The sequence below is a fragment of the Nicotiana tabacum genome, chromosome 2 (genome assembly GCF_000715075.1).
Source record: "Nicotiana tabacum cultivar K326 chromosome 2, ASM71507v2, whole genome shotgun sequence".
In the NCBI taxonomy this organism is placed as follows: domain Eukaryota; kingdom Viridiplantae; phylum Streptophyta; class Magnoliopsida; order Solanales; family Solanaceae; genus Nicotiana; species Nicotiana tabacum.
Genome location: NC_134081.1, coordinates 77,066,500 through 77,091,356, shown reverse-complemented (window position 1 = coordinate 77,091,356; position 24,857 = coordinate 77,066,500). Strand labels below are relative to the sequence as shown.

Here is a 24,857-nt window from a genome sequence, read left to right as displayed (position 1 = left end):
ACCCTTCTCCTCTATCCCCGATTATCTGAACGAGCGAGCTCTGGCGAAGTTATGAACAATCCAGACAAATACAAGGACAAATTGTCTTCCCTTGTGTGCCGTCCTAAAATGTTAGTACTTCAAAAAAGGTTGAAGATTGACGTCTACACCTTCTATGTTTTATATATATATATAATTGATTGCTAATTCGAATTAAATGATAAGTAACAATCATTGTTGTAAAAAATTTTAACAGTGTCACTGTATATAATTAAGATGCACTGTAGTATCCACCAAAGTTAGTTTTTTCCTTAATTGATTGATTTAACTTATATGCACGGCCAATGTAAGAGAATTTATACATTTTTCCTTAATTAATTATATATGGTGTAAAGTTATTTATAAATTATCAATATATTTTAATATGTTGTACTTGCCTTATTTTTTAGGTTATCATAGATGATGGTTACCTGTATATGAAAGTTACACTCCTAATTAATATGGAAACGGAATGTGAATAGACATAATTTTCCGAAAAAGATTTTAGTTTCGGAACAAAGAAAATGAAAAGAGGCGCCGGTTATGAACAGAACATGTGATTCTAAAATCACGGCCTAATCATCTGTAACACTACAGACTCTCTTTATTTCCAGGTATAGTTAAACCACTGGGAATTAAAAAACAATATAAAGAGAAGGTGCTTTTAGCTTTAGAAGCATAACGGTTATATATATATATGCACTCTGCAAAACACACCTCTTGGTGAATCTTGGAATTTCATAACTACTCCTTAACAAAAACTACCCCATCACTCTTTACATCTCACTACTCTTACTTAATCACCTTTCCTTATAACTTTCTTAACTTCTAATTCTAATATTATTATGGTTCTTGGACTTTATGTAACATGCATATTATAACATGCATTCTTAGAAGAATTTGTACTATAAAAAGTTACGTTGCAGTACTATAAAACCAACCACGCTCTTATATTTATTGCCTTCACTTCTTCCTTGTCTGCCCACACCTCTTGTTTACCATCTTCATTTCTTTTTCTTACGAACAATTTCTGGCTTTCGTGATGAATTTAAGTGATTTTAGCATTTGGGTTGCAATTTTCTTCTTGATTTGTGCTGATATAAGTCTGGCTCAATATTCTTACATTACGTGGGATGATATGAAGGTGGATTTTAGTTCTTTGAGTTTGAAGGATGAACGAGCATGCACTTCTCAAAGAGTGATAGTGGTTGATCAGAAAGGTGAAGGAGACTCAATTACTGTACAAGGTGCAGTTGACAAGGTGCCTTTTCATAATTCTCGAAGAGTTATAATTTACATTCATCCCGGAACTTACAGGTAGTTATTTTTCCGATGTACTTTATCATATTTGCAACTTTTAAGCACAAAGCAATCTTCTATTCATGCAAGGTTCGGGGAAGGGCTACACTCCAACGGGGTGTAATGTAGGCAGTTTACCCTGACGCAAAGATTAGTGGCTAATTACACGGCTCAAACTCGTAACCTATAGGTCGATCACGTGGAGACAACTTTATGTTGTCCCAGGCTCACTTCAAATTTGCTACTTTTCCTTGTGATCAATTCCTTTGAGCTTTTGCTAGGATGTTAATATTACCCTTAATTTTGTTGTCTTTACAAATCTTGAAAGCGTTAGTATTGATTCCTATATGCAGTTTTTGCAGTATTATTTTGGCTGGTTTGAAGCCAAATTAAGCTTGAGGACGTGGGTAGTAGAGAAGGTTGACAGTTAACAAAATGGTACTGGGTTACCCCACCAACCCACTTCACAAAACCCCAAAAAAAGAACAAACAACCGTATTTAATTTTCAAGAACATGCTAGTACTTTATATTTCTGTCAGCCCATAACGCAATGGTGGTAGTATCCATTCTGTTGAAATTTTATTTTACGTGTGAATGGCGGAGACGTACCATTTCGTAATATATTGAAACATAATAACATTAACTGAACTATTAGAAAATAAACATCATTTTAGACAAGAAGTACAATTTTAGAACCTCTACAACCCCAGATAAACTTGAGTTGCAATTATAAGTTGACACCACTTTACCAAGCTTGTGATGTCTAGTTAACGTTAGCTGTCTAATTAATATTGTGACATGCAGAGAAAAGGTGCATATACCAGCGTCGAAGCCATTCATTTCATTAGTTGGTGATCAAAACCAAACGGCCAGAACCATTATTACTGGGCATGAAAAAGCCTCTGACACGGACCAATTTGGGTCTAAGTTAGGCACTTCTCGAACTGCAACTGTTACAGTCGAGTCAGATTACTTCTGCGCCACGGGTATCACCATCGAGGTACTAGCTACTTATACAATTGACCAGAGAATGAAATGACAATGTTTGACTTGACACGGTATACGATTTCAGAACACCATTGTTCCAGAGCCAGAAGGTGTTGGAATGCAGGCAGTAGCGTTGAGATTAACGGGCGATAGAGCAGTGTTGTATAGAGTAAGGATATTGGGATCACAGGACACACTTTTAGATGATGCTGGATCTCATTATTTTTACCAGTGTTATATTCAAGGATCTGTTGATTTCATTTGTGGTAACGCCAGATCACTTTATAAGGTGTAGTATTAATCTCTAATGTTCTAACTTACTAGTGTACTTTCTTTCTTCAGAACTGACTTCTTTTTTCTTTTTACAACAGAATTGTACACTTCATTCAGTAGCCAAGGGATATGGAGCAATAGCAGCTCAGCACAGAAACTCAGTATATCAAGATAGTGGTTTCTCTTTTGTCAACTGCAAAATAAGTGGAAGTGGCAGAGTGTTTTTGGGCAGGGCTTGGGGAGAGTATTCAAGGGTTATATACTCCAAATGTGATATTGATGGTATTATAGATCCCAAAGGTTGGACTGACTGGAACTTACCTTCTAGACGCCAGTAAGAACAGTTCAATCTGCAACTTATGTTATTCTTAATCCACTAAGGGTGCATTTCTTTTTTGAAAAAATAAATCCGGGAAATTAACTTATTTTCTGAAAATATATTTGAAAAACATTTTTCGAGAAAAGCATTCATTAGAAGATAATATTGGCTAGCCGGATAGTGTTATATGAATTCTTTTATTATTGGAACATTCATAATAATAAGTGTTGATTAAAGCAGTGATTTGAAATTAAAAGTTGAGATTGTTGTGAAGAAAAATGTCTTTCGTTCAGAATTCGAAAAAAGTCATTTTCCCCCTTTTGGTGAAAAATGTTTTCTTGAGAAAATATTTCTAGCAACCAAACACCAGAAAATACATCTTTTTCGACCTATCCCCTAGTTTTTAATCAGTTAGGAAAAGTAGAGCAGGCCTGAACTTCTCTGTTTTCTGTGTTTGTAGGCATGCAGTATTTGGAGAATACCAGTGCAGGGGAAATGGAGCCAATAGAGCAGGTCGAGTACCATGGTCCAAGTCTCTCAATGAATCTGAAGCTGAGCCCTTTTTGGATGTAAAGTTCATTGGTGGACAGCAATGGCTCAGACTCTGAATTTCACAACTAATTTTCTTTCTCCTGTCATGTCAAATGTAAAACAGAACTAAACTGGCTTATGGTATGAACCTCCCACTTTTATAGGTGTAGATCAGAATCCATCACCCTCAATTTTGAAAAGACCACACAAATTGTCACAATGCTTTTACCTTAAAACATTGCATTTTTAACATGCAAGGTTCTTAATAAGCAAGAGACTATTACATAGTGTGCAACACACTTGCAGAATAATTCGACTTAATCGTGGTACTAAGATCCATGTTACAGAGATAGTTGAAGATCCTAGTCACTAGAGAGATTCTAATTACTAGAGCATCTCCAGGTTCTAACCGGGGAAAAAAAATAAGCATACCGCCTGTACAGCTAAGACACCCAATCCTAACACTACAAGCAAATCTCATTCGCTCTCCATCTCTATGTACAATTAAACAGCACCAGGTACACTTGAAACAAAGTGGTATATGTTTCGGTGATAATCCCCTCACGCCACCATATTCATAACTTCTGTTTCACATTTTCTTCCATCAATCTCAGGTTCTGATGATTTTTCCCCGTTGATGTCCTCATTAATTTCATTGTCAATGTCCATGTTGTAAGAATCATTATCATCGCTAAGGTGGCAGTCTGTGTCATGCTTGTCATTGCTGCTGCTGCTGTTGTTATTACTATCATTCTCCTTTTCGTTATTTTCAGTTGAATGTTTTTCATCCTTGATCAAGTCCATATCTCTAGAGGCGTTATCGGTTAGTCTCTTTTCTGCAATATCATCTCCTTGCTTCTCATCATTGACACACACCGAATCTTTTGAATGGTCATCGATAGGTCTTGCTTCTGCAAAACCATGGACGGCTTCTTCATCCACACTAGTTGCATGAACTTTATGATCCATGGGACTAGCGTGCTGGCACTCCGAAGTAATACTTGATAATACAGAAACCTTGGTTTCTTGGATGAAAGAGACCATTGAAAGAATATCATTATTTGTCTCAATATCTACCCATTGATCTCCCACCCAATCCCTTGAGATTCTTAGATTCTTTCTGTCAATATTCAAAAACATCCTCTCACCTGATATCAAAGAGGAGAAAAGCTGGATCAATAAAAAAGGTCTATACCCACAGTGAAACAGCTTTAGCAACAATATTGAAAAACAAAAAGCAAAACTCACCAGGAACATAAACTCGATAGGTTTCATTTTCTGATTTGACTGTGTCAACAATTATTCCTTCCCACCAACCATCACTCCACCAAGCATCAACAGGTGCTCCCATGTCAAAGGCAACATCTCTCAGGTCACAAGAATGGAAAGGCCTGATTGTTGGACGGCTTGAGTTTCTCATCCCAAGTTTATCAGGCCTCGCTAGTCTAAATGTGGGGATCCATTCCTATCAAGTCGATGGAAGTGTAAAATTGATGTTGGTTTCTTAAAATGTAATAAAATAAAAAATGTGTAGTTTCATCTTGGTCAAGAATGATATAATTAATATTTTTACTCCTAGTTAAAGTTTTTAACATGTAATGAAAGTGCTGTGAAAAGATGCCGGGTCATACCTCAAGGTTTCCGCATCCATCTTCATCCTTAATATCATCATACCTTATCTTCATCTGTCTCCGAGATACTTCCAAAACTGTGCATCTGAACCAGCACCCTCGGATTCCACTATCTTGGCTCAGACATTCAATCTTCTCATTAACCACAAAATTAGGAGTATACCAAAGCTCGCCTCCAACATGCTTATTAGAGTTAAATCTCCTACTTAAGAAACCATTCCTTAACTTCTTGTAGGACTCTTCATATGCTGTCATCTGATGCTCCTTATATTTCTTTCTTGGCCTTTTAGCTCCAATTTTCGTATCATCCTTAGCACTAAACTCCTCGTCTTCAAAGAAATCTGGACTGAAACATGAGAAAATTGATTGATCAAGGTAGCCACGCATTTTACCTAATTCAAAAGGTTTTACTCTGTTGCCCTTAAATTGTCTGAAGCAGAAATGTACTCTTGTTAGCAAGTCATTGGGGAAAACAGCTACACACTTCTCATAATGTTCCCGAGTTAAGACAATTGCCGGACCATCTACACACTCTGCACTAATGACCTGAGCATAAGGAGTAATGAAAACCTCTCTAGGGTGAGGATTTCTTAAAGAGATAACCCCTCTGACTTCCCTATTAAAGTGGAACCATCTCACTTTGACTTTTTTCTGGCCCTTCCGGTCCTCATACATGTCTTCAAGATATGCAAGGTAGTGATTTTCCTTTTCAGCCATGACAAAGACAAATGCGTGTACCTGGAACATGGAAAAGAAACAGACTAACAGCTGTAAACTAAGAAATATGCATGCAAAGGTAAAGGGCATACCATTACCAAATGGCATACACTTGAAAAGGTTCATTTGATATTTTACTTGTTTCAGGAGCTTAGATTGCAATCTATGTACAAGGCTCAAACCAGATATGCATGAGAAGGAATAGGAAGGTACAACAGACGAAGCAAAGCTTTGACTTATGGCAGTCAAGAGGACATTTTGAAGTGTAGAAGCACAAAATCAGTTACTATTTGATATTTCCACTTGTATCAGAACCTAAGTTGCTCGGACTGCTCGGACACGGGTGCGGGTGTCCGACACGGGTGCGGATCTAGAGGTCAGATCCTTGGAAATGTAAATTCTAAGATTCGGGGATATGGGTGTAGGGATCCGGCTAAAAATAACTCAAAAATATAAAAATATAAAAATATCTCTAAATTATGAGAAATTTTATGGAACATTTGCGTATAGCATGTAAAGTGTGGATTTCTTTTTTATTCTCAAGTTGTAGATAAATAAAGGATTGATTTCCTAGATAAGGTATGCTATTTTCTTCAAACTTACCCTAGTTTTGGTTATGATTTTGGAAGTCAAATTGTATCTCGTCTCGAATTTTTCCTTCCGTTGTGGTCAAAGTACCAAAATTGCTTGACCGTCTCGACCAAATGACAATCTTTGTATAAGCGCTAGCCCTGCATCATCTCCATACATTTCGATGCTTTTGCGCAGAGTTCGCAATTTGTCAGCATTAAAATTAGAGGGAACAAATAAATTTTATTGCCTCTTTGGAATAACAGCATTAAAGCTTGTTTTTGTCCCTTTCAAGTTGGGAACTGCCAATGTTCTCAACAAGCTTATACTTGGTCCATGAACAACAAAATTAACTTTGTTTGGAAAGCATATATATACTTTGAAATACTATATTTTATCATTCGTTTCAAGTCTTTCACTTGAATAAGTTCGCTCAGCTTCTAAGAAATTTCAGGTGAAACATCTGAAGCATTTCAAGTGGAAAACTCATTAAAAGTGATTCCTCTTATTGTCAGTCCAGGAAACTTACTGCAATAGTAATCCCATTCCGGCAAAATGTTGGGTAGTGTTTGAGCTGTTTACTGCATATCCATGGTTCGCCTGACCAAACAATGTCGGAAGAATGTACTCTCAAGTTTCTTGTTATAGAACCCTGTCATAAAAGATCAGTCAGAAATCTCAAACAGCAACGAGAAGACGTGTTAGTGCTGCAAGAAAGGTGCACCTTGTTGCTTGCCATATCTGTTGGTTGGACACTGAATGCAGACATATGATCATCTTTTGGTGATTCTGCCATTACATGGAGCGTATGTTAAGCTTCTGTTTTCCCTTTACAATCCATATTCACAGGACAGCATTGTATGCAAATGTGTTTTTCTTTAAACATTCAGTAACTTAAAAGTCATTAATATCAAATGAAAAGCATATGCAGTGGATACTCCATTAATATTCAGACTACATCGCAAAGAAGGAAAACATTATAGAAAATCATAGATATCCGAATGTTTTACTGCATAAAAATAAATATCACAAAGAACTCCATTCGTCACATTTTTCTGGAAATTATGTGATGAGATTGTTGTAGAAAAAGTCAAAACCAATGAAGCAATGAAATATTTCCCATCTTCTTCTTGTGCTAAAGAAAACATTTTCTCAATCCTAATTTCCTGAATCTAAATTGATCTTACCTCTTAGGCAAACTATTTATGGTAAGAAATCAATTAGACAAACTTGTACGATAGATCCACCACATAATGCATAGCTAGTTGGTATATGTCCTTCATTAACCTAAATAGAATTTGACAGTACTTACTCAAAAAATCACTTTGTAAGTGCTGTTTTGATAGCATAGAGGTGAGCCAATTAACAACTTCTCTCCTTGACCTCCATCTGAAGCCAGCACAGACAGAATTCTCACCAGCATAAGCTTTCAAGAACTCATCAGAGACGACATAGAACATGTGCCTAACACTTCTTTCAGTGCCCACAACAGCAAGAATGGACTCCCCTGAAATATCCTTCAAGAAATAGTGAACCACACGGTGTCCCCTCTCTTTCGAAACAAATTGCTCCTTCCATTCAACAAAGCAGTGATCATTGTCACCCATCTTTAGAATACAACCCAAAAAATCAGATCTTTGCAACTCTAAAGCACCATAACAAGCTCACAGAAACCCTAATTCGTAAAATCTTGAAGCACTGTGCTCCGTGCCTAAACTAAACCCCCAAAATTGTCAAAAAGTAACCTTAAAACCCCTCAATTACTACCTCAAAAGGATGATCAGTTCAGAAAAAGGCACAATCTTGATAATCTACTACTATGCCTCAACCCCACCATAAATTAGCTTGTGGGAACTCAAATAAAAACTGGGTATGTAACAAAACTCTGAACCAACACCCCACTACAAAGATCTGTGATGAATTAGACACAAAAATCAAAACTTTAAGGGTTTGGAGTCACAAAACCCCATATGACTTGAAGGGGGTTTTGCTGAAGAAAGAACAAAACAACCCAACAAGTGAAATAGGCATCAATTCTTGAAATAAAAGAGAGAAAAGTTAGAAAAAAAAGTTGGGTCCAAATTCCTTGGAGGTTCTCTAGGTGATTCTGGTCAAATGTTAGAGAGGAAAAGATTCTGGTTTAGTTTGGGACTGTACAAGGAATATCCAATGAAGAGATGTATTGAGTGAGAAAGACAAGATTTTGGTACCTGGGAAATAGCAGACATGGCAAAAGAGAGAGTTGCGGAGTTCACATAGCATACAGCTGATGGGAGAGGGAGGCAGGGGCAGAGGCAGGGCCGGTAGCTGGGAGAAAACAAAGTAAAACCTTCACATTAATGATCTTTTCCCTTGGGGGGAGATTTTATTGTGCAATTGGTTTACCGTCTTGTTCAAAGTAACTGGATCGTGGGCCGTAAGATCATTTTTGGAGTTTCAGATTCTGATTATAGGTTTTAGAGTGACTTCGACCCTTTCCTTTATTTTCTTTTAATACTTCGATCCTTGGGGATTCAATATGTTCACTTGTGCCCAGCATAGTTTGACTTTCTGTTAAGAGGGCCTCCGTTGGAATTTTATACATAGCTTTCTTTTTCTTTTCTGAATTTGCTAATGATCCTTTATCCATAAATAATTTTTCTGTTCACAAATACATATGACCAACCAGTATTTGAAAAGTGTTTCGAGTGAACTAAGAGCTATTTAAAGAGTGTTGAGGCAATGTTGGTGAAAATACTAGTAAAAAATTTGTTTAAGGAGTATTTGAAGTGAAATAGTAATAATTTTCATTGACAAATCTTTCAATTCAAATTTTTAAAGTGAAAATCAAGTTCAAATATAACTTCAAAGTATTCATTCTCAATTTAATCAAATATTGTCCAAACTCCTGCTAGTCACTTACTTTTATACATGAGTAAAGTAGATAATTCATCCATTATAAAAGGCGTTATTTGAAATCATGCAAATGTTGTCTAAAGTGTGAAAAATATCAATTCGGGAACAAATTGAATTTTCTTTTATAGATGCCAAGTCACTTTACATTTACCTCTTCTACTCCATGTTACTTGTTATTGGCAACACATGTAAAGATTTATATCTTTAATATTTGCTACTTAATATTATCTTACACCAAATACCACTCTTATGCTCCACTTTTACCCAACGAAACCATCACACATTACTATTTATACCCAATTAACAGTATAAAAAGTTTATTTGTCAAAACATTACAAAATTTTGAACTCATCTTATAGGCCAAAGTGAAAAATTTTATGATAATCAAAATTATTTACCCAGTATGAAACTTGGCAATAATCCACAAATATATTTGGTTTCTTGAAATCAATTCCATTTAAATAACAGGGGATAAAGACAGAACCCAGAAAAATCACAACTTTTAGTACTGTACATTTCACTCTCAATATCATGTATACCACCTACCTACCTTTTGAAACAACAATGGGATAAATTTTCAAAATAAAGAGGTAACTATTCTGCTACTGCTGCCAAACAAATCAAGTGTCCCATATCATCACCACAGCAATCACTCCAACACCTAACAAGACAGCCAAAAACTTGAAATGAGGCTTGTCAACTAAGACCATTTTCTGAGGTTTGTATCCCCTTGAAAGCAAATGATTAATGGATACATAAACAAAAACCCCACAAGCCAATCCCATTGATATTGCAAAGATCCAGTCTGCAACAACCCCTTGAGTTGTGGCATCAATTATGATTCCAATGGCAACACCAATTGGACTGGAGATGGCAAAGGCAAAAGCATATGCTGCACAAGATAACAGCGGACGATTAGGGATCATCCTAAGTAGAGCTATTCCCATTGCAATGGCAGCAAATATCTTGTGTAGACAGACAGTCCAAAGAGCTCTCCAAGCATCGGCTTTTGAATCTGCGACGCCAATGGCAATTCCCTCAAAGACAGAATGGAAACACAGCGCCACGATCAATAGGATGCTATCGCCAAGCGAAGATGCAGTTGCAAGAGGTGCTTTTGAAAAGTAATCTTCTCTGCCATCACAGACCTATGATATATAGCAATTGACACATATTAACTTAGCCACTCTAACAAGAACAGAATAGTGTCCAAAGTACTGAACTTTACAAATAGCTTTGCAGAATAGAAGGAATATGAGCACACAAAAAGGCTATTAGAGGAAAATAAATAAATAAATTCTCTAACCTGTGACTGTCCTTGTGTGACAATCCCATTGCCTTTTCCATTTTCAGTATCACCTGGAACAAAACATGGGATTTGAAGCATCAGCAGAGATTGCTTTATTGCATAGAGTTTAACTAATGTATACTAACCGTGTAAAAGCTTTTTACACTATCAAATCTTTTAAAAGGTAAATTACATGTAACTACTCAATAAGTGAAATTTGTAAATGGAAAAATAAGTGTGAATATACTTCTAGATGATAAAAGTTAAATCCTATTGCAAAAGGGATTATGTGCACAATGGTTTGTGAGATTCCTACTTTTCTAGTAACAAGCGGTAACGGAGGCTTAAGCCATGATTTATCATTCAAGAATTCCTATTGAAAAACCTTAAGAATAGGAAATTCGGATGCAGCAATTATAACTAAACAGGGGTCAAGACTCTGCATTAGTCTTCTAATTCTTATAACAGGCGTGGAGTATTTTTATTCTGAAAAACAACCCGAATCTGTTCAAAGCGAAATTGACCATGATGATTAGGGGTGACAAAATGGATAAAAGAAAATAATTATCCACCAATATTATCCATTAAAAAATGAGTTGGATAATAAACTTTTTAAAAATGGGTCAAATATGGATAAGAACTAATGAGTTTAACTTTTACATTTGTAAAGCCTCAAATTAGGAAACTAAAAATTCTCTCAAAAGTGATGATATTCAAAAAGCCATATATATTCACCGGTTAACCCATTTTTTATCCGTATTAAATATGGGTCCGGTCGGGTAATTTATCCGTTTTTGTACTATCTATTTTCGATACCCATATCCGACCCAACCCGCCCGTTTGTCGCCCCTAATGATGAAACGATGAAAACAATTAATCTACAAGTCTTGCCGTCATATCATGAACTATGAAGCTCTCCTGCTACGCCAGATTATAAGTAACTTGGAAGCAAGCAAAACTCCTATATTCAACCTCAAAGTTAGGTGCAGGATACTTTTGAAACAAAACGTATTTGATTTTAAGCAAAGCTCCAATTAACTAGCTTTGCTTCAAATTATGTCAAACAAGAGAATAACTATTGTTTTTTCGCTTTTTAAATTTCTCATTTCTTCTGGGGAAAAAAATTAAAATGTCACTAGTACTTTCAGCATCGCAGTTTGTTTGACGAATTTTGCTTATTAAGTGCTAATTTAACCAATTGTCGAAGCTAAATTAGATCAACTAACTCTTGTTTTCCGAAACTAAAATTTAGATATAAGAAAAGCTGCACAAAAAGTATATAGTCAAATTTTGTCGAATCAAAAGGGCTAAAACACCACTGTAAAAAGTTAGTTAAAAATAATAAAAGGTGCACGAACCTTGGAGCTGAACATCGTTGCTGTTATTCTGCTTGGCATAAACAAAACAGATAACACAATCAGCCAACATAGTAAGCAAATAACCAGCACATGCCAACATAAAAGCAAAAGGGTATTCTTTATTCGTCAAATCTCCAAATGTCTCATTTGAATCACTCAAGAAATGCATAAGTGCTGTCCCTAAAAACACCCCACCAGCAAATTGTGTTCCAAGAACCAAAAACCCTTCATTCCATTTCATAAAATAAGGTGATATTCCTCCAAGAAAAGTCCCTACGAACACTATAATCAAACACCATATTTTTACAAAAACCAACGGTCGAGATCTCAGATGGGGTTTATCGGAGGGTGCAGATGAGTCGGAATCTGCATCAGCATCTCCGTCGTGAGCTCCGCCGTGGGCAGCGGCGGAGATGATGAGAAAAAGAAAGAGAGTAACGAAAAGAAAGGGTTGATAACGTGCCATTGGAGTTTAGTGAAAATCATTGAGGGAAGATTGGAGATGTGTGTGTTTTTTATATACTGTAGTAGTTACCAAATTTGGTGTAGTACTGCACGACAAAGAGATAAAGACATGAGAGAGAGAAAATCAGCGTACTGCAATGGAGAAATTTGTAAGTTTGAGATAAAAATGGAACATCTGATGTGAAAGTACGGTACTACTACTTACCATAAATTCGATTGGTTGACGTTTTGGTGAATCTAGATATACGGTACTACTCATTTCCGAAACTACAACTTACCATAATTACTATTGGTTGACGTTTTTAATGACTCGTCACATATGCGTGTAATTTAGCTGGCGTTTAAATATAAATTTGGTAGAAATTTAAAAAAAAAAATTAAAGTTATTTCATCAAAAAATTATCTTTTGTAAATAATTTATCAAAAATTAATCATATTTTATGAACAATCAATATTTTCAGAAAAAATTGCCAAAATCTAACGGGAGCTTAATTTTTAACTTTTACAGCTCATTTGGATACAAACTTTTGAAGAATGATTAAGGAAAGTATATTTGAAAGAAAAATGACGTGTTTTCTGTCACGAAAAAAAAATAGGTTAAAAAGTTGTCCTTTTCAAAATTGGAATTTACAAATTCATGTGAGGTTTGGTACTAACCAGGCAAAGCTTGCTGCTGCGTCAAGTGTGAACCTCATAAGAATTAAGATGAGGCCAAAGACTTAACCATCATTAGAGCCGGGCAACTGCAGCGACGACCAAGACTTTGATTTTTCTCATATTCCACACCTTACCCAATCACATGCTGCAATTTCGTAGAATTAGGGCACGTATATATCGTGTATAACCGATAGTCCGAACCGATAAAATATTATTGAGTTATTAATATCGGATTATTGGATAAATAGTTTAGTAATGGTTTAATATTATTTGACTATTGGATTATCGATTCGGATCTCGATTTGTCTAATTTTATTAACGATTTAACCGATAATCCAATAAGCTTTATCAAAAGTATAATTTTACTCATTCAGTATATAAAGCCACCTTATGTATTCATTCTCTCATATTAACAGTTACTCTCATCTTCAAACCTTAATCCTTAAGGTAAGTTTTAAACTTTTCTGAATTTCTCGTCTTTATTCTTCGATTAAGATTTTTAGTTTTAAACTTTAAAAAATTAATTGTTCAGATTTTTTATTTTTCTATTTGTTTCTTCTGTTGCAATGATTCTTTAGCATTTATAAGATTAGGATTTTATTATTTTTCTGTGAATTATGCCCACATGTACTGAATAGTTAGCAAGATTAAATTGTTGAATGTTTGATTACTTACTGCTACTAACTTATATCTTTAAAAATTGAGATCATTCGTTGGGATTTTCACATGCAAAGAAAGTTTTCATTTCTAAAGTCGAAATTTAATCCCTTTTTTGTTAAGAACAAAAAAATTAGTACCTTTTCTTAACGGTATGATCATGATTTCTATAATAAAAATATAAAAATTTGGATATTTTTTATTCTTATCGGGTAAACCGATAATTGAACCGATAAGGATTGATAATCGATTAACGATACCCGATAACCAATATCTTATCGGTTCGATTATCGATTTAGCATATCTATAAACCGATAACTGATATGCTAAACCAATAATATTCACAACCGAACCAAATCTAACCGATACCCACGCTACATAGAATGATACTACAAAAGAATGACATATAGTCACCATGAAAGAAACAACAATAATACGCACTCCTTTTTGTACAGTGTAGTCAGAGCACGGAGATATGTCTCCCAATTTGTATGCTTAAGTTTTCATTATAAATGGACCAACTGAATCAAGCGTCAGCCTTCCACAACTAGATTTGACAAATTTACATAACCCCAAGATTAATGGGTGAACAACTAGTGGTTGCTGAGCTATGTCTTACTTTCTGTTATTAAAGCTATTTATTTTTTTATAATGAGATGTTACCAATAAACCACCAGTGTGCCCCACCCCTGACCTACCCCCCCCCCACAACCAATCTAATAGGAGGAAACAGAGAAGCAAAATATTAAAGATCTAAATTGATCAATTTATTAATGATCATCTGTCATAACTCAAAATTTACCATAATAAGGGATTTGTGACGGTAACAATTAGCATCATATAATCCTCCCTTATTCTGAGATGTGAACTAATCTACCCCAGTTAAGGCTATTCTGCTGTGAACATGCAAAATTACACTTGAAATTATGACTGGATTTGGCATAGTTACTTGCCCATTACTTTGTTGTAAAGAGCTTCAGTTTTCATCTGGCTTAGCCAATTTGACTTCGCACAAAAGCACATGAAATACCGGAAAGGTAAGCAGAATCCTATTTCATTTTCTTTTTTTTAACTTCGCCTCAACATCAATCTAGAATCAGTTCAGCAGCTAAACAGAAGGACAAAATACGACAAACTCATGCAGTATCAATTCAGAGAAGAAACATATGTTGAATAAAGCTGCCGCTGGACAAATTTAGACATTCTCCATTATTACAGTGGAACTAAATGAGAAAAAAATGCCATTGCTTGGGCAAAATATTACAGGCACGTAGTTGGAGTAACATAATTAACGTGAATTCTTTAGTTACACAAAAAATGGATTAAAGTTTATTGTATTGTGTCAATTGCTTTCATCTTCCAATTCAAACTTCCAAAAATAACACTCAGCACTAGCGACGCCAAATACGACCATGCTGCTTCTGCTCTTGCATACGCCTGCATCAACAGGTCATTGTGTTAACTAACACTATCATGCGATAAATTATCACATAATTTGACTTAACCAGTAACAATGATAAAAAGAAAGTACATTCAAACTAATGGCTTGGAATTGGCGAATAAGAAAAGAAAATCATCAGAATCCGAACAATCAAAAGGCACATAACTACATATTTTCCAGGTTAAAAGAAGAGATGTTAAGAGACAACCATGTGTGAAATTGTCTTAAAGGTTGATCTGTGGGAGTGAAACAGAAAGTGTCCCCAATCAAACAACAAAACATATCTTGAGACCAATCACCATACGGAGCCAAAGAGAATGAATAAATGAAACATTTCTAGATAGATCAAGCACGGGGAAATTTCTATGCATCTTCAAAATAAAAAATAAAAAAAGAAAAAGAACAACTTATTACAGTTTTATACATTTTGGAACTCTACAGCATTTCTAGATTGTGAAAATTAAATGGAGCACTCCGATAAACTAAAATAACAGAAGCCTCCCTTCTATTTCAACGTAGAGCAAGAGTGACATGTACGTTAAAGTTTCCTAACCACTGCCTCAAAATTCCAATATTATCCTTGTTCATTTATAACTCCGATATTAAATTTTAAATTCTTTAATAATATAATACTTTCACCAGAGCTGGTTGATAATTCATGATAAGACAAATAAATAATTGATTGATATTTCTTTATCCGCTAAATAAGCATAGTGATTTTTTTAGACGTAACGACCCAAAATATAGTCAAAGAAAAAGATGTTAACTATCTTTACTCAATTAGATCTTTTAAACAAAAACTTCAAAATTAGAAGTAATATAATATTGGTAATAATAAATAGGCTAGCACCATTCAGAAGGTAACATAAGAAATTTTCTCGTGCTATAAGATCGACCAACTAATAATACCATCTTTAGGATGTACATGAAACAAAAGGAAATTATGTCAATTGTGGAACTAATCCGATCCACTGGTCACAAATTTTCCAACAAGCAATTTTCTTTCCCTGTGAGAACCAGGTGGAGCAACTAAAATATAAAACTAGCAATGCACTTTATAAGACCAGCCCTGGCAAATAAACCAGCCCCGGGGGAGGGGGAGAGTGCTACCAAACTAAAATGAATAAATAAACAAGAAAATAAATAAATAAATAAACCAGAATCATCTTAAGCTCCAAGTCTTCAAGAATTTAATATTAATCAAGTGCACAACGATATCTCATAAATGAATCAACAAGAAACTTGACCTGTTGTGCTCCTTGGATCGTTCAATAAACTCCTTTGCAATATCACGTCCTTGGTATGAAGCTAATACAGTTCGAATATCAGCTGGCCTATGCTTTCCAACATCTGCATGCACAAGGTATGAAGTCATTAACAGTGAGATTTGCATGGTGACATCGTGACCACCTCATTCTATATGTCATCTGTTATCGACATGCTTACATTCAAGAAATGGAATAAGATCTAAAAGTGTGGTATCTTCTACATCTCCTTTCCATGGTTTTATTTCTACGCAATTCTCTGGCTGAAGGCTACTTTCTAATGCGTTACCACTAACATATATAATTCTTGATGGATCCCTGTTCAGCTTGGAGAGGTCCTGCAAAAGAACAGACACAGATAACACAGAAATCTTAACAATCCCATCTGCTAGAGTAAGCGCAGGGGCGAAGCTATGTTGGCCCAAGGTGGCGCCAAAAAATTATACTACGTATAAGGTATATATTACTTGTTATTGATTAAAAATAGACTTTGAACACCCTTGCATAGCACACCGTCAAAGGGTGTTCAAAATTTGAACATCCTTATTGAATTTCCTAGCTTCGCCACTGAGTAAGCGAATAGGGAAAAGGGGGTAGAACATAAAACAAATGAAAAAAGAAGGGTGAAAAGAATGAGGTCCCACCAAAGAAAGACAGGAAGATAAATGGAAATCACGATTATCACCATTTGCAAGGAGTTGGAAATGAAGTAAAACATAAAACAAATGAAAAGAACAGGAGAAAAGATAAGGTTGATAGAATTTTCTCGTAGCAGCTGAAGCATATCTTTAAGATTACGCAAAAAAAAGGAATCATGCGTGATCTAATATTTCTGTTAATCCAAAAAATGTACATCAAAAGGATGACTAATCATAAGAATTTTCAAGTGTTAGGAAACCTCTACCAAATTCATTTGCAGCTTTTGAAAAACCTAAGATGCCTGATGACAAAAACAAACTTCTAAGAGGAAGACACCATTCACGCATTAAAAAAATTAGCTCTATATATTGACAGCTAAGCTAGATGCTCAAGCCTCTCAGCAAACAGTTCACGAACTCAGTAAAGGTTAGCTTCTGACTGAAATGCAGAGAAGAGTGTCAGTTATCAACTGCCATACTTTGGGATCTAAATGTATCATAATACACTGCCTAAAGGTACAGCAATTCTGCTAATTCAGGGGACCTTTTTGCTAGAAAGATCAAAGAACACATCTATCACATCTACCAAAGTAAAGTTACACAGGAAAATTTTTCTTCCTGAGTCCTATATCTCAATTTCTCATTCAATATAAGCCTTCCTGAACCCTGAACCAGTGTGATAACCTGTTTAATTGCACCTCTTGACTTTCCATCTTTATGATAAGTACCTCTTGATCCTTCCATCTTATAAAAAAAAAAACACAGCTTAATCCTTCCGAACTTGACCAATCCTTTCAAGGTAACTCTACTCAAGCAAACAAAATGCAGGAAAGTATATACCTGTTCACGTGATTTACAGGAAATTACTCTTTTTCATTTTTATTTTTTTTTAACCGAGAAATCCCCGAGGACCGGTGTGTGCACGGTTCAAAACTAGGTGGACAATGGGACCATCTCTCTACCCTTCTCTGCCTAAATACCAAGCATATGTCTACAGTGATGTACACCTCACCCACACATCACGCATTGTGCTCTTACCATTAGACCAAAGACCTGGGGTCAAATACAAGATATTACTCTTATTAACATCTTATATTCCTTCCTTGTTCTGTACTTTCATCTTTATAAAATAGCTTTGCATACTACTCTAGTACTCCAATTGCTCACCTGAACTAGGATGTATACAGATTCTCCTTTCTCCATTGCCAGTATAATTTCCAAATTCATGTTTGTTGGAATCTCTTTCATCTACCGTGTTACCAAATAGGCAGTTACAGAAAACTCTTTCTCTCTTGCAGATTAACTTGTCTTGGTTAAGAAAATCAATTTGAATAACATAAATTGTTTGATCTAGTACTTGTCCAATTAACTTTTATTTTGTTAAAAGACTCTTGTATTTTCCTGAATTTAATTTACGTAACTCCATTTGACTATCTCCACAACAATGTCCATTTTGGGACGACCAAACACCATTCAACTTCACCTCAAATACCAAACCAACCCTCACCCCCAAGATAGGCATTGGAGTCTGCGAACAGTTCACATAAAGCTTTTCAAGAAGGAAACTCACAGTCCACAGAACACCAACTATGACTCAAAATCTTACAGAAAGGAAAACCATTAGTATAGAAGTTTCAATAGCAAGATCATTCAAAATTAAGACTTGACTAAAGAAGAAGAACACTTATATATGGGAGTAAAAGTATTCTACAGGATTCACAAGTTCCATTATTTCAACTATAACGCAACATCCATAATGCGATTTTTTTTCTTGGTTAACTCCAGCCACGCAGATACAGACGAAAACGCAACGAGTAAAGAGAATTGTAATTACGACGGACATTGACCTACTAAATGACTCTAAGATACATAAAGAACATAATAATGAATGGAAAATTTAGAGAATGAGCAAAACCACCTACTCTGTAATGCTTGCCACCAACATATCTAGTTGCACCCCTTGATAGTCTATACCGGATACACTGCTTTGAATCCAATCTATCAATAATGGGATCAACATACTGCAAATGCCAAAGGCAGAAGTTTTAAATACATAACTGGTACAAAATCCAGAAGACACTAGGAAGGAAGTAAAAAGTACCATGTTCTGTTGGTCCGAATATACGATGATCTCATAAAATTGAGCCAAGTGTTCCAGAAAAGCCTCAACCCCGGGTCTTTTAAATGTTCTCCAGCCTCTCTCACGCTTTTAGGGGACAGAAAGTCATATTAATGACAGAAATATGAAATGATAAAACAATCTGAATACTTTGAGGAGGGAGGAGCTCTACCGGTAGGAAGAACCTAATAGTACGACTAAACCTCCATGATACACGAAAAGCAACGACAGTTAGTTCAAACTACCACAATTAAATGAAAAACCATCTTGTTTATGAATAGGAATTTTACCGTCCAGTCAGAGTAGACCAATGTCTCACTCAGATCAAGAACAAGGGTAAAGACATGCTGTTCTAATGGATGCAAATCTGGCAGGAGCTTGTCCGATATTGGTTCACTAAAACCCTAAAGCAGTCAAAAATATCTTAGCTGCAATTGGGAAGAGATAATATGCAAGAAGAACAAGACTTAGAAAAGCTACACAGCATAAAAATAAAAAAGTTGCATAATTACTCAACTCGAACTTGTTCTTCAGTCAGGCGCCTAAGATCTAGGTAAAGCTCAACTAACTTGGCAGGCACTGGAATTTTCAGAAGAGAATCAATACAGCAACATAAAAACGGAGAAAAGGGTTAAGATTAACCCAAAAAATTACTAAAGAATGCATTAAAAAAAATTATCAACATAATTAAGAAAAAATAAAATTACATCCTAAAAAGTGTGGTTTCATCCTTCCTTATACTTGCTTCCATTAAGACCACAACCCGGGGAAAATCAAGAATTGAGCACACATTTTTTTATTTTCTGTTTTTAATCAGTAGTTCTGGAATGGGGGACATAGTTAATCCCATGGATCATGTCAATGAGCTATGTAGTAAACCATGTCATAGGCCCCAATATGAGGCATTGCAAGGATAATCCCATAAATCATTCACATTACATGTACAGGACAGACAACCCCCATCCCCCAACAGTGCAACACAAGATTTGATGTGCCAACAACGGAAGAATTCATGAATAAAGGGAGCACAGAAGTTTATTGCCACCTGCCTGACTAGTTGCCAACATATCATGCAACATAAAATCAGCATGTTAGTGCCTAAAATAAATAAATATATAAGTAAATAAAATAGAAAAAAAAAGTTGAAGATGACAATGTGTATTATATGTATATTTCTTTTGATGAAGTAATGTGTATTATCTCTATATATTGCACACAGCTGGCAATGTGTAACATTGGCATAACTTCATGTTCTTGGATAAGATGGAGAGAACTAGGAACTAAAACAAACCTGTCATTGCAGAGGAGTATAGCAAAGCGTGAAATTTCTGCAAAAAGAACAGGTGCCCAAATATAATGAAATTTTTTCAAAAAGAAGAGCTAACCAAATAAAACTGCCAAATCTAGATAAACAGTTAAGACGCACCAATCCATTAAGACCGAGCAGATAACTCTACAGATAAACAAATGATTGGTTAATGCATTAGCTCAAAATGGATCAACTCCCCCATCGCGTATTTGTACTTATCAATTATAAATAAATATGTTTTACCTCCTATTGAATTTGAACCAATGACTTTTGCTGTTTGATAGCAGTACTCTAACCATTGAGTTAAGTAGGTCATTTATCCCCCCAACGAAAACCAAATGAAGCTCATAGTGTCGATGGATTATAAATATCATATTACTTATAAATCTCCATTCATAGAGGTTCAAGATCTACATTTATGAATTGAAAGGTCCGAATGATCAACTCCGCAAACAGTTATAGGTCTTCAAATTGTTCATTTGAAAAACTAGAAACCCTTTTTATTGATCCGTCATGATATTGCGCAAAAATCGAAATTTCTGAATAATGGAGGAACAATATCACCACTTCTATCATTATTCGGAACAAAATCCTCATGATCATAAATTGGACTACTACTAGCATTGATATTGTTATAGTCTGTCTCTGTGAGGCGAGAGTGGAATTTATCCTTTATTTTGTCATTTCCAGTCACTCGGGCTCTTCTAAATCCCACCTTTCTCCCTAAAAGAAGTTGAAGGAAAATGATTAGGTTCTTCTTCAGTGGACGAGAGAAAGTAACAATATCTACTCGGACATTAAAATGGAACTTGGAAGCGTGTTGAATCAAGAACAGACTGTAAACGCCCTTACCATATACAGATGTTGAATTGTAATAAAATTAGAATAAGGTTCAAGCTTGAATTCTATAAAATAGATAATATGGATGGGACTGTCTATAATGGTGGAGAAATGAAATGTTTTCTCAGGATTCTGATTCATCCACTTGAGATTTTCAAATTACAGCACATAAGGCTGCTGCTTATCTCTCCGGCAAATCAAATTGACCAAAGATGTGTGTTCATGAGCCCATGCTAAAGTTTCAAACAATTACTGCCAATATCCATGCATTGTTTGAGCAGTACATATTCCACGTTCGAATGGAATTAACATATCCTGCCATTTCACTCATATTCTTTTTCAACTTTTGACGAGTCCTCGTTTACTGACAAGGTAAAAAGGAAAAGGCAACAACAAACCAAACACATGATTTAAGTAGATAGTTGAAGCTAAGACATGAATAATCTCCCCCATCGCCTCAAGCCAAATGTTGTTTATATGTACTGTCTAATTTTTTTTTATTTTCTTTCCTTTTAGATTTAACCTTGCATTACTCCTCAAAACGCCAAATAAACAACTACTTTGTCATTATTCTACAGGCTCAGGATAACATAAACACACAGTGAAAATACATTAGAGCAGACCCAGACTAACATCAACACCAGATGCATTATCACCAACAGTATAGTTTGCAGATGCACGCAAAGCCTTGGTCTTCTCCTCAACTTCATCCAACGTATATGCTGTAAATCGAGGATAGTCAGTGTCACGAAATGATATGCACATAACACCAACAGAAAATTAATTACAAAGAACAGTCTTTCAATCTTTCCAAGTATCAGTCCCTTGCCCCCTTTGAATTTTTCACAGAGACTATTCCAAATCAACATATCAAATCCATTAAGAACAACAGGACATAAACCCACTGTTGGCCATACTAAATAACAATGCACTAAGCTACAATCAAAGCAACAGTCTGCCTAGTAACAATTATGAGAGGTTTAAAACATAAGGCTTTAAAACAAGCCCATATCATGAATATTTTATATTTTTAGCCTGCGGATAGTTTATCTCTTTCTTTTTCATTTAACTTTTTTAATCTTTCTATGCAATGTCCCTCTTTCTCTCTTCTTCTTTTTGTAACCGAGAAATTTCTGAGGGTCAATGTTGCACAGTTCTTTTTGTCTTTTATGCTGACAGTCCAAAATTCAGTTATAAATATGGCAGAGTATGTCCCCTTTAGCAGCAAGCATTGCTTTAATCATGTAATTATCTCATTTCCAAACTATCAATGGGCTTAAAGCTGGTCAAAGGACCAGCTTAAACGCACTTTTTGGCTTGTTTTGGTGTTAGTAAAACTCCAAAAGTGCTTTTAAGCCAAAACAAGCCAAAAGCCCTAAGTTGGGGATGTCCAGCTGTTGGCTTTAAACTTAAAGCTATTTAAGTTTGACCAAATAATTTACCTTATTATCCGTTACATGTTTTTACAATCTCTAAAGTACCCTTCCCTCATTAAAAACCCCAACTCCACTTTCTTTCTTTTGCTGCTTCCATTGTCGTTGCTATCTTCTTCGCTATAACAATGCCTGTGATAGCTTGCTCATAGGGAACAAAGAAAAACATTTTTTTGCTATTTCTTAGGCTGACGCTTAAAGAGCAAATGAAGTCTAGCTTTTGCTTGTGATTTAGCAAAAATTCAAAATTGCACAAGTTGAAGATAGAGTCAATAGAGATATGTAATTAGCGCAATTTCTCTCCTTGATATATTTCACTATTTCGCCTGCTAGATTTGAACTATAAATTCAGAGTTCGTGTTTTCCTATGGTAAGATACAAATTCATGGTCTACTTTGATGACACTTTTGTCTCACCGTATTTTTCAATTTATTGGCTGTATTTAGGAAAATGCATATATTTACTTACAAACTTTAACTAGTCAAATTAATAACTATTTTCTGTTATTTAAACAGATACTTTGCATTTGTTAAAAATAAACTTACCCAATCAATTTATACCTTAAACAGAAAGGAAACACAAATTATTTGCATTTGAATTAATTTAAAATTAAAAATACTATAATAGTAATAATAATAAGATCATTTTTAGTATTAACAGTTTTAATGGTATTTCAATCATTTAACAAAAAGGAGCTTATTTAACATATCATAGGCTAATTTTCACCTTCTTTTTAATGATAAATTCAGCTCCAGCACTTAAAAACTACTTAAATTCAGCTAATCCAGACAGGCTCATAGTGTAGCCGCTAGTTCTCTTCTTCTTCCTTGCGATTTTTCAGTCTTGCATCAAAATCACACATTCAATTTGAGTGCAAACGATATGCACAAAATTTTCTATCGATCCAAGTAATACTGAAATGGATGACGATTTAAATGGCAAAATCAGAAGTCCTACAAGACGTGGAAGAATACAGAAAAGAATAAAGCAAAGTACCGTAGGTAGCGTAACCAGCAGTGGCAACACCGCCGGTGAAGGCAGCACCGAGACTGTACTTGAGAAAATTCCATGGATTCTTCTCGGCTCCGGTGGCCGAAGGTTCGGGCAGTGGAGGTGGAGGAGGCTGGTCTTTGAGGAGATTAGAGGAGATTATTGGTTCCTTTGGAGGATCTGCGATAACACTTGATGAAAAGCGTCGATTTTTCCTTGAAATTAACGAAGAAATGCGCAATCGCGACCGAGCTATAGCGTACATTATGCGAAGGGTTTAGGGTTTAAGCATAGAAGTACGAGGAGGAATTTCAGAGAAGATTGAAGTAGGGTTATGGATGCACTTTACTGTTGCTCTGTTGCTTGACCGATCTTTTCAAAGTACAGCCACGTTGGCCGAAGCCGTTTTGGCAATTGGCGCACGCCGACGAGAAAATGATCAAAATTGGTCCTTAACGAATGGGTTGAACTATTTTGGTCCTTGATGTATATATGATCATTCATCTATGAAAAAGGTGAACACTTTAAGTCCCAACCAACGTATATCTTTCCTCTAAAAACCCGTGTTATGAACATAAGTAGCCTATAGGAGGACATAGATGCGAAATTGACAAATTATGTTTTGAGACCCAGGATGATGCACGTGTCAAAGGTTTGGGAATAATTAAATTATAACAAACAATACCACCTTCTCCGGACCAAGGTTCATACCACCCTTTCCACCTCCTTAAATTATATTCCCGGGACCTTTGACACGTGCACATGTTTACACAATAATGATGCACATGTGTCAAAGGTGAAAAAATTGAAATCTTCGCCTCCAATGAGGTGAAAAGGGTCACCTTCTCCGGACCAAGGTTCATATATGTTTATACATACCCCTTCACTTTGAGATTGGGTCAAGAAATTAACCCCATAATTTTAGAATTCTGCCATCGTTACCAAATCTGCTTGGCTCAGGTAGGCCCATCAGTGTGGCGCATAGTGGTTTGCCTTCGAAAGCTGTGCTCCGAGACCGTGGAAACCCTAACTCTCGCAAATTTGATCAACATCTACCACCCAATGATCTTCCATGGAGGTGTGCTAAATCTCATCAAACGCGGTCACCATGATATCCTTACCAACGTTAATGATGATAACGACTGTGGATGGATGG

At 35.6% G+C, this 24,857-nt stretch overlaps 4 protein-coding genes across 5 annotated transcripts; 1 reads left to right on the top strand and 3 right to left on the bottom strand.

Moving 5' to 3' along the window:
- Nucleotides 1–788: 788 nt before the first annotated feature.
- On the top strand, nt 789–6,373 carry LOC107823462 (pectinesterase QRT1-like). 2 transcript variants are annotated; one of them, XR_012701375.1, is made up of 6 exons: nt 789–1,335; nt 2,123–2,318; nt 2,391–2,594; nt 2,677–2,912; nt 3,358–3,569; nt 5,924–6,373. XR_012701375.1 is itself a non-coding variant. In XM_016650097.2 (5 exons), the coding sequence occupies exons 1-5, from the start codon at nt 1,061–1,063 to the stop codon at nt 3,503–3,505; spliced, it is 1,059 nt and encodes a 352-aa protein (XP_016505583.1). In that variant the 5' UTR covers nt 789–1,060; the 3' UTR covers nt 3,506–3,648. The 2 variants fall into 2 exon arrangements, 1 of the variants encoding a protein (XP_016505583.1); XM_016650097.2 differs by lacking the exon at nt 5,924–6,373 and having other exon boundaries at nt 3,358–3,648.
- Nucleotides 3,652–8,741, bottom strand: LOC107823461 (uncharacterized). Its single transcript, XM_016650096.2, has 6 exons — nt 7,659–8,741; nt 7,071–7,135; nt 6,876–6,998; nt 5,060–5,797; nt 4,677–4,893; nt 3,652–4,576 (listed from the first exon to the last, which is right to left on the bottom strand). Exons 1-6 carry the CDS (start codon nt 7,951–7,953, stop codon nt 3,990–3,992), a joined length of 2,025 nt encoding a protein of 674 aa, XP_016505582.1. The 5' UTR covers nt 7,954–8,741; the 3' UTR covers nt 3,652–3,989.
- A 917-nt stretch (nt 8,742–9,658) lies between these two features.
- LOC107823460 (zinc transporter 11) lies at nt 9,659–12,483 on the bottom strand. Its single transcript, XM_016650095.2, has 3 exons — nt 11,888–12,483; nt 10,548–10,600; nt 9,659–10,389 (listed from the first exon to the last, which is right to left on the bottom strand). Exons 1-3 carry the CDS (start codon nt 12,351–12,353, stop codon nt 9,862–9,864), a joined length of 1,047 nt encoding a protein of 348 aa, XP_016505581.1. The 5' UTR covers nt 12,354–12,483; the 3' UTR covers nt 9,659–9,861.
- Nucleotides 12,484–14,816: 2,333 nt separating this feature from the next.
- On the bottom strand, nt 14,817–24,344 carry LOC107823458 (mitochondrial import inner membrane translocase subunit TIM50). The gene is made up of 10 exons (XM_016650094.2): nt 23,708–24,344; nt 21,912–22,000; nt 20,421–20,457; nt 19,647–19,708; nt 19,420–19,533; nt 19,112–19,216; nt 18,933–19,031; nt 16,554–16,710; nt 16,355–16,457; nt 14,817–15,103 (listed from the first exon to the last, which is right to left on the bottom strand). Exons 1-10 carry the CDS (start codon nt 23,964–23,966, stop codon nt 15,058–15,060), a joined length of 1,071 nt encoding a protein of 356 aa, XP_016505580.1. The 5' UTR covers nt 23,967–24,344; the 3' UTR covers nt 14,817–15,057.
- Nucleotides 24,345–24,857: the final 513 nt, after the last annotated feature.

Bases quoted from the DNA above. Each gene is read 5' to 3' on its own strand.
- LOC107823458 (XM_016650094.2), bottom strand. From the start codon at position 23,966: ATGTACGCTATAGCTCGGTCGCGATTGCGCATTTCTTCGTTAATTTCA. The intron at 19,709-20,420 runs GTTTGTTTTAGT...TGAAAATTCCAG, and splicing joins ATACTCCTCTGCAATGACAG to TGCCTGCCAAGTTAGTTGAG. The intron at 19,534-19,646 runs GTTGAGTAATTA...TGACTGCTTTAG, and splicing joins TGACTGAAGAACAAGTTCGA to GGTTTTAGTGAACCAATATC.
- LOC107823460 (XM_016650095.2), bottom strand. From the start codon at position 12,353: ATGGCACGTTATCAACCCTTTCTTTTCGTTACTCTCTTTCTTTTTCTC. The intron at 10,601-11,887 runs GTTCGTGCACCT...GTTTTGTTCCAG, and splicing joins CAACGATGTTCAGCTCCAAG to GTGATACTGAAAATGGAAAA. The intron at 10,390-10,547 runs GTTAGAGAATTT...TATATATCATAG, and splicing joins TCACACAAGGACAGTCACAG to GTCTGTGATGGCAGAGAAGA.
- LOC107823461 (XM_016650096.2), bottom strand. From the start codon at position 7,953: ATGGGTGACAATGATCACTGCTTTGTTGAATGGAAGGAGCAATTTGTT. The intron at 7,136-7,658 runs GTAAGTACTGTC...ATGTAATGGCAG, and splicing joins CTTACAAAGTGATTTTTTGA to AATCACCAAAAGATGATCAT. The intron at 4,577-4,676 runs GTGAGTTTTGCT...CTTTGATATCAG, and splicing joins CTATCGAGTTTATGTTCCTG to GTGAGAGGATGTTTTTGAAT.
- LOC107823462 (XM_016650097.2), top strand. From the start codon at position 1,061: ATGAATTTAAGTGATTTTAGCATTTGGGTTGCAATTTTCTTCTTGATT. The intron at 2,319-2,390 runs GTACTAGCTACT...ATACGATTTCAG, and splicing joins CCACGGGTATCACCATCGAG to AACACCATTGTTCCAGAGCC. The intron at 2,913-3,357 runs GTAAGAACAGTT...CTGTGTTTGTAG, and splicing joins AACTTACCTTCTAGACGCCA to GCATGCAGTATTTGGAGAAT.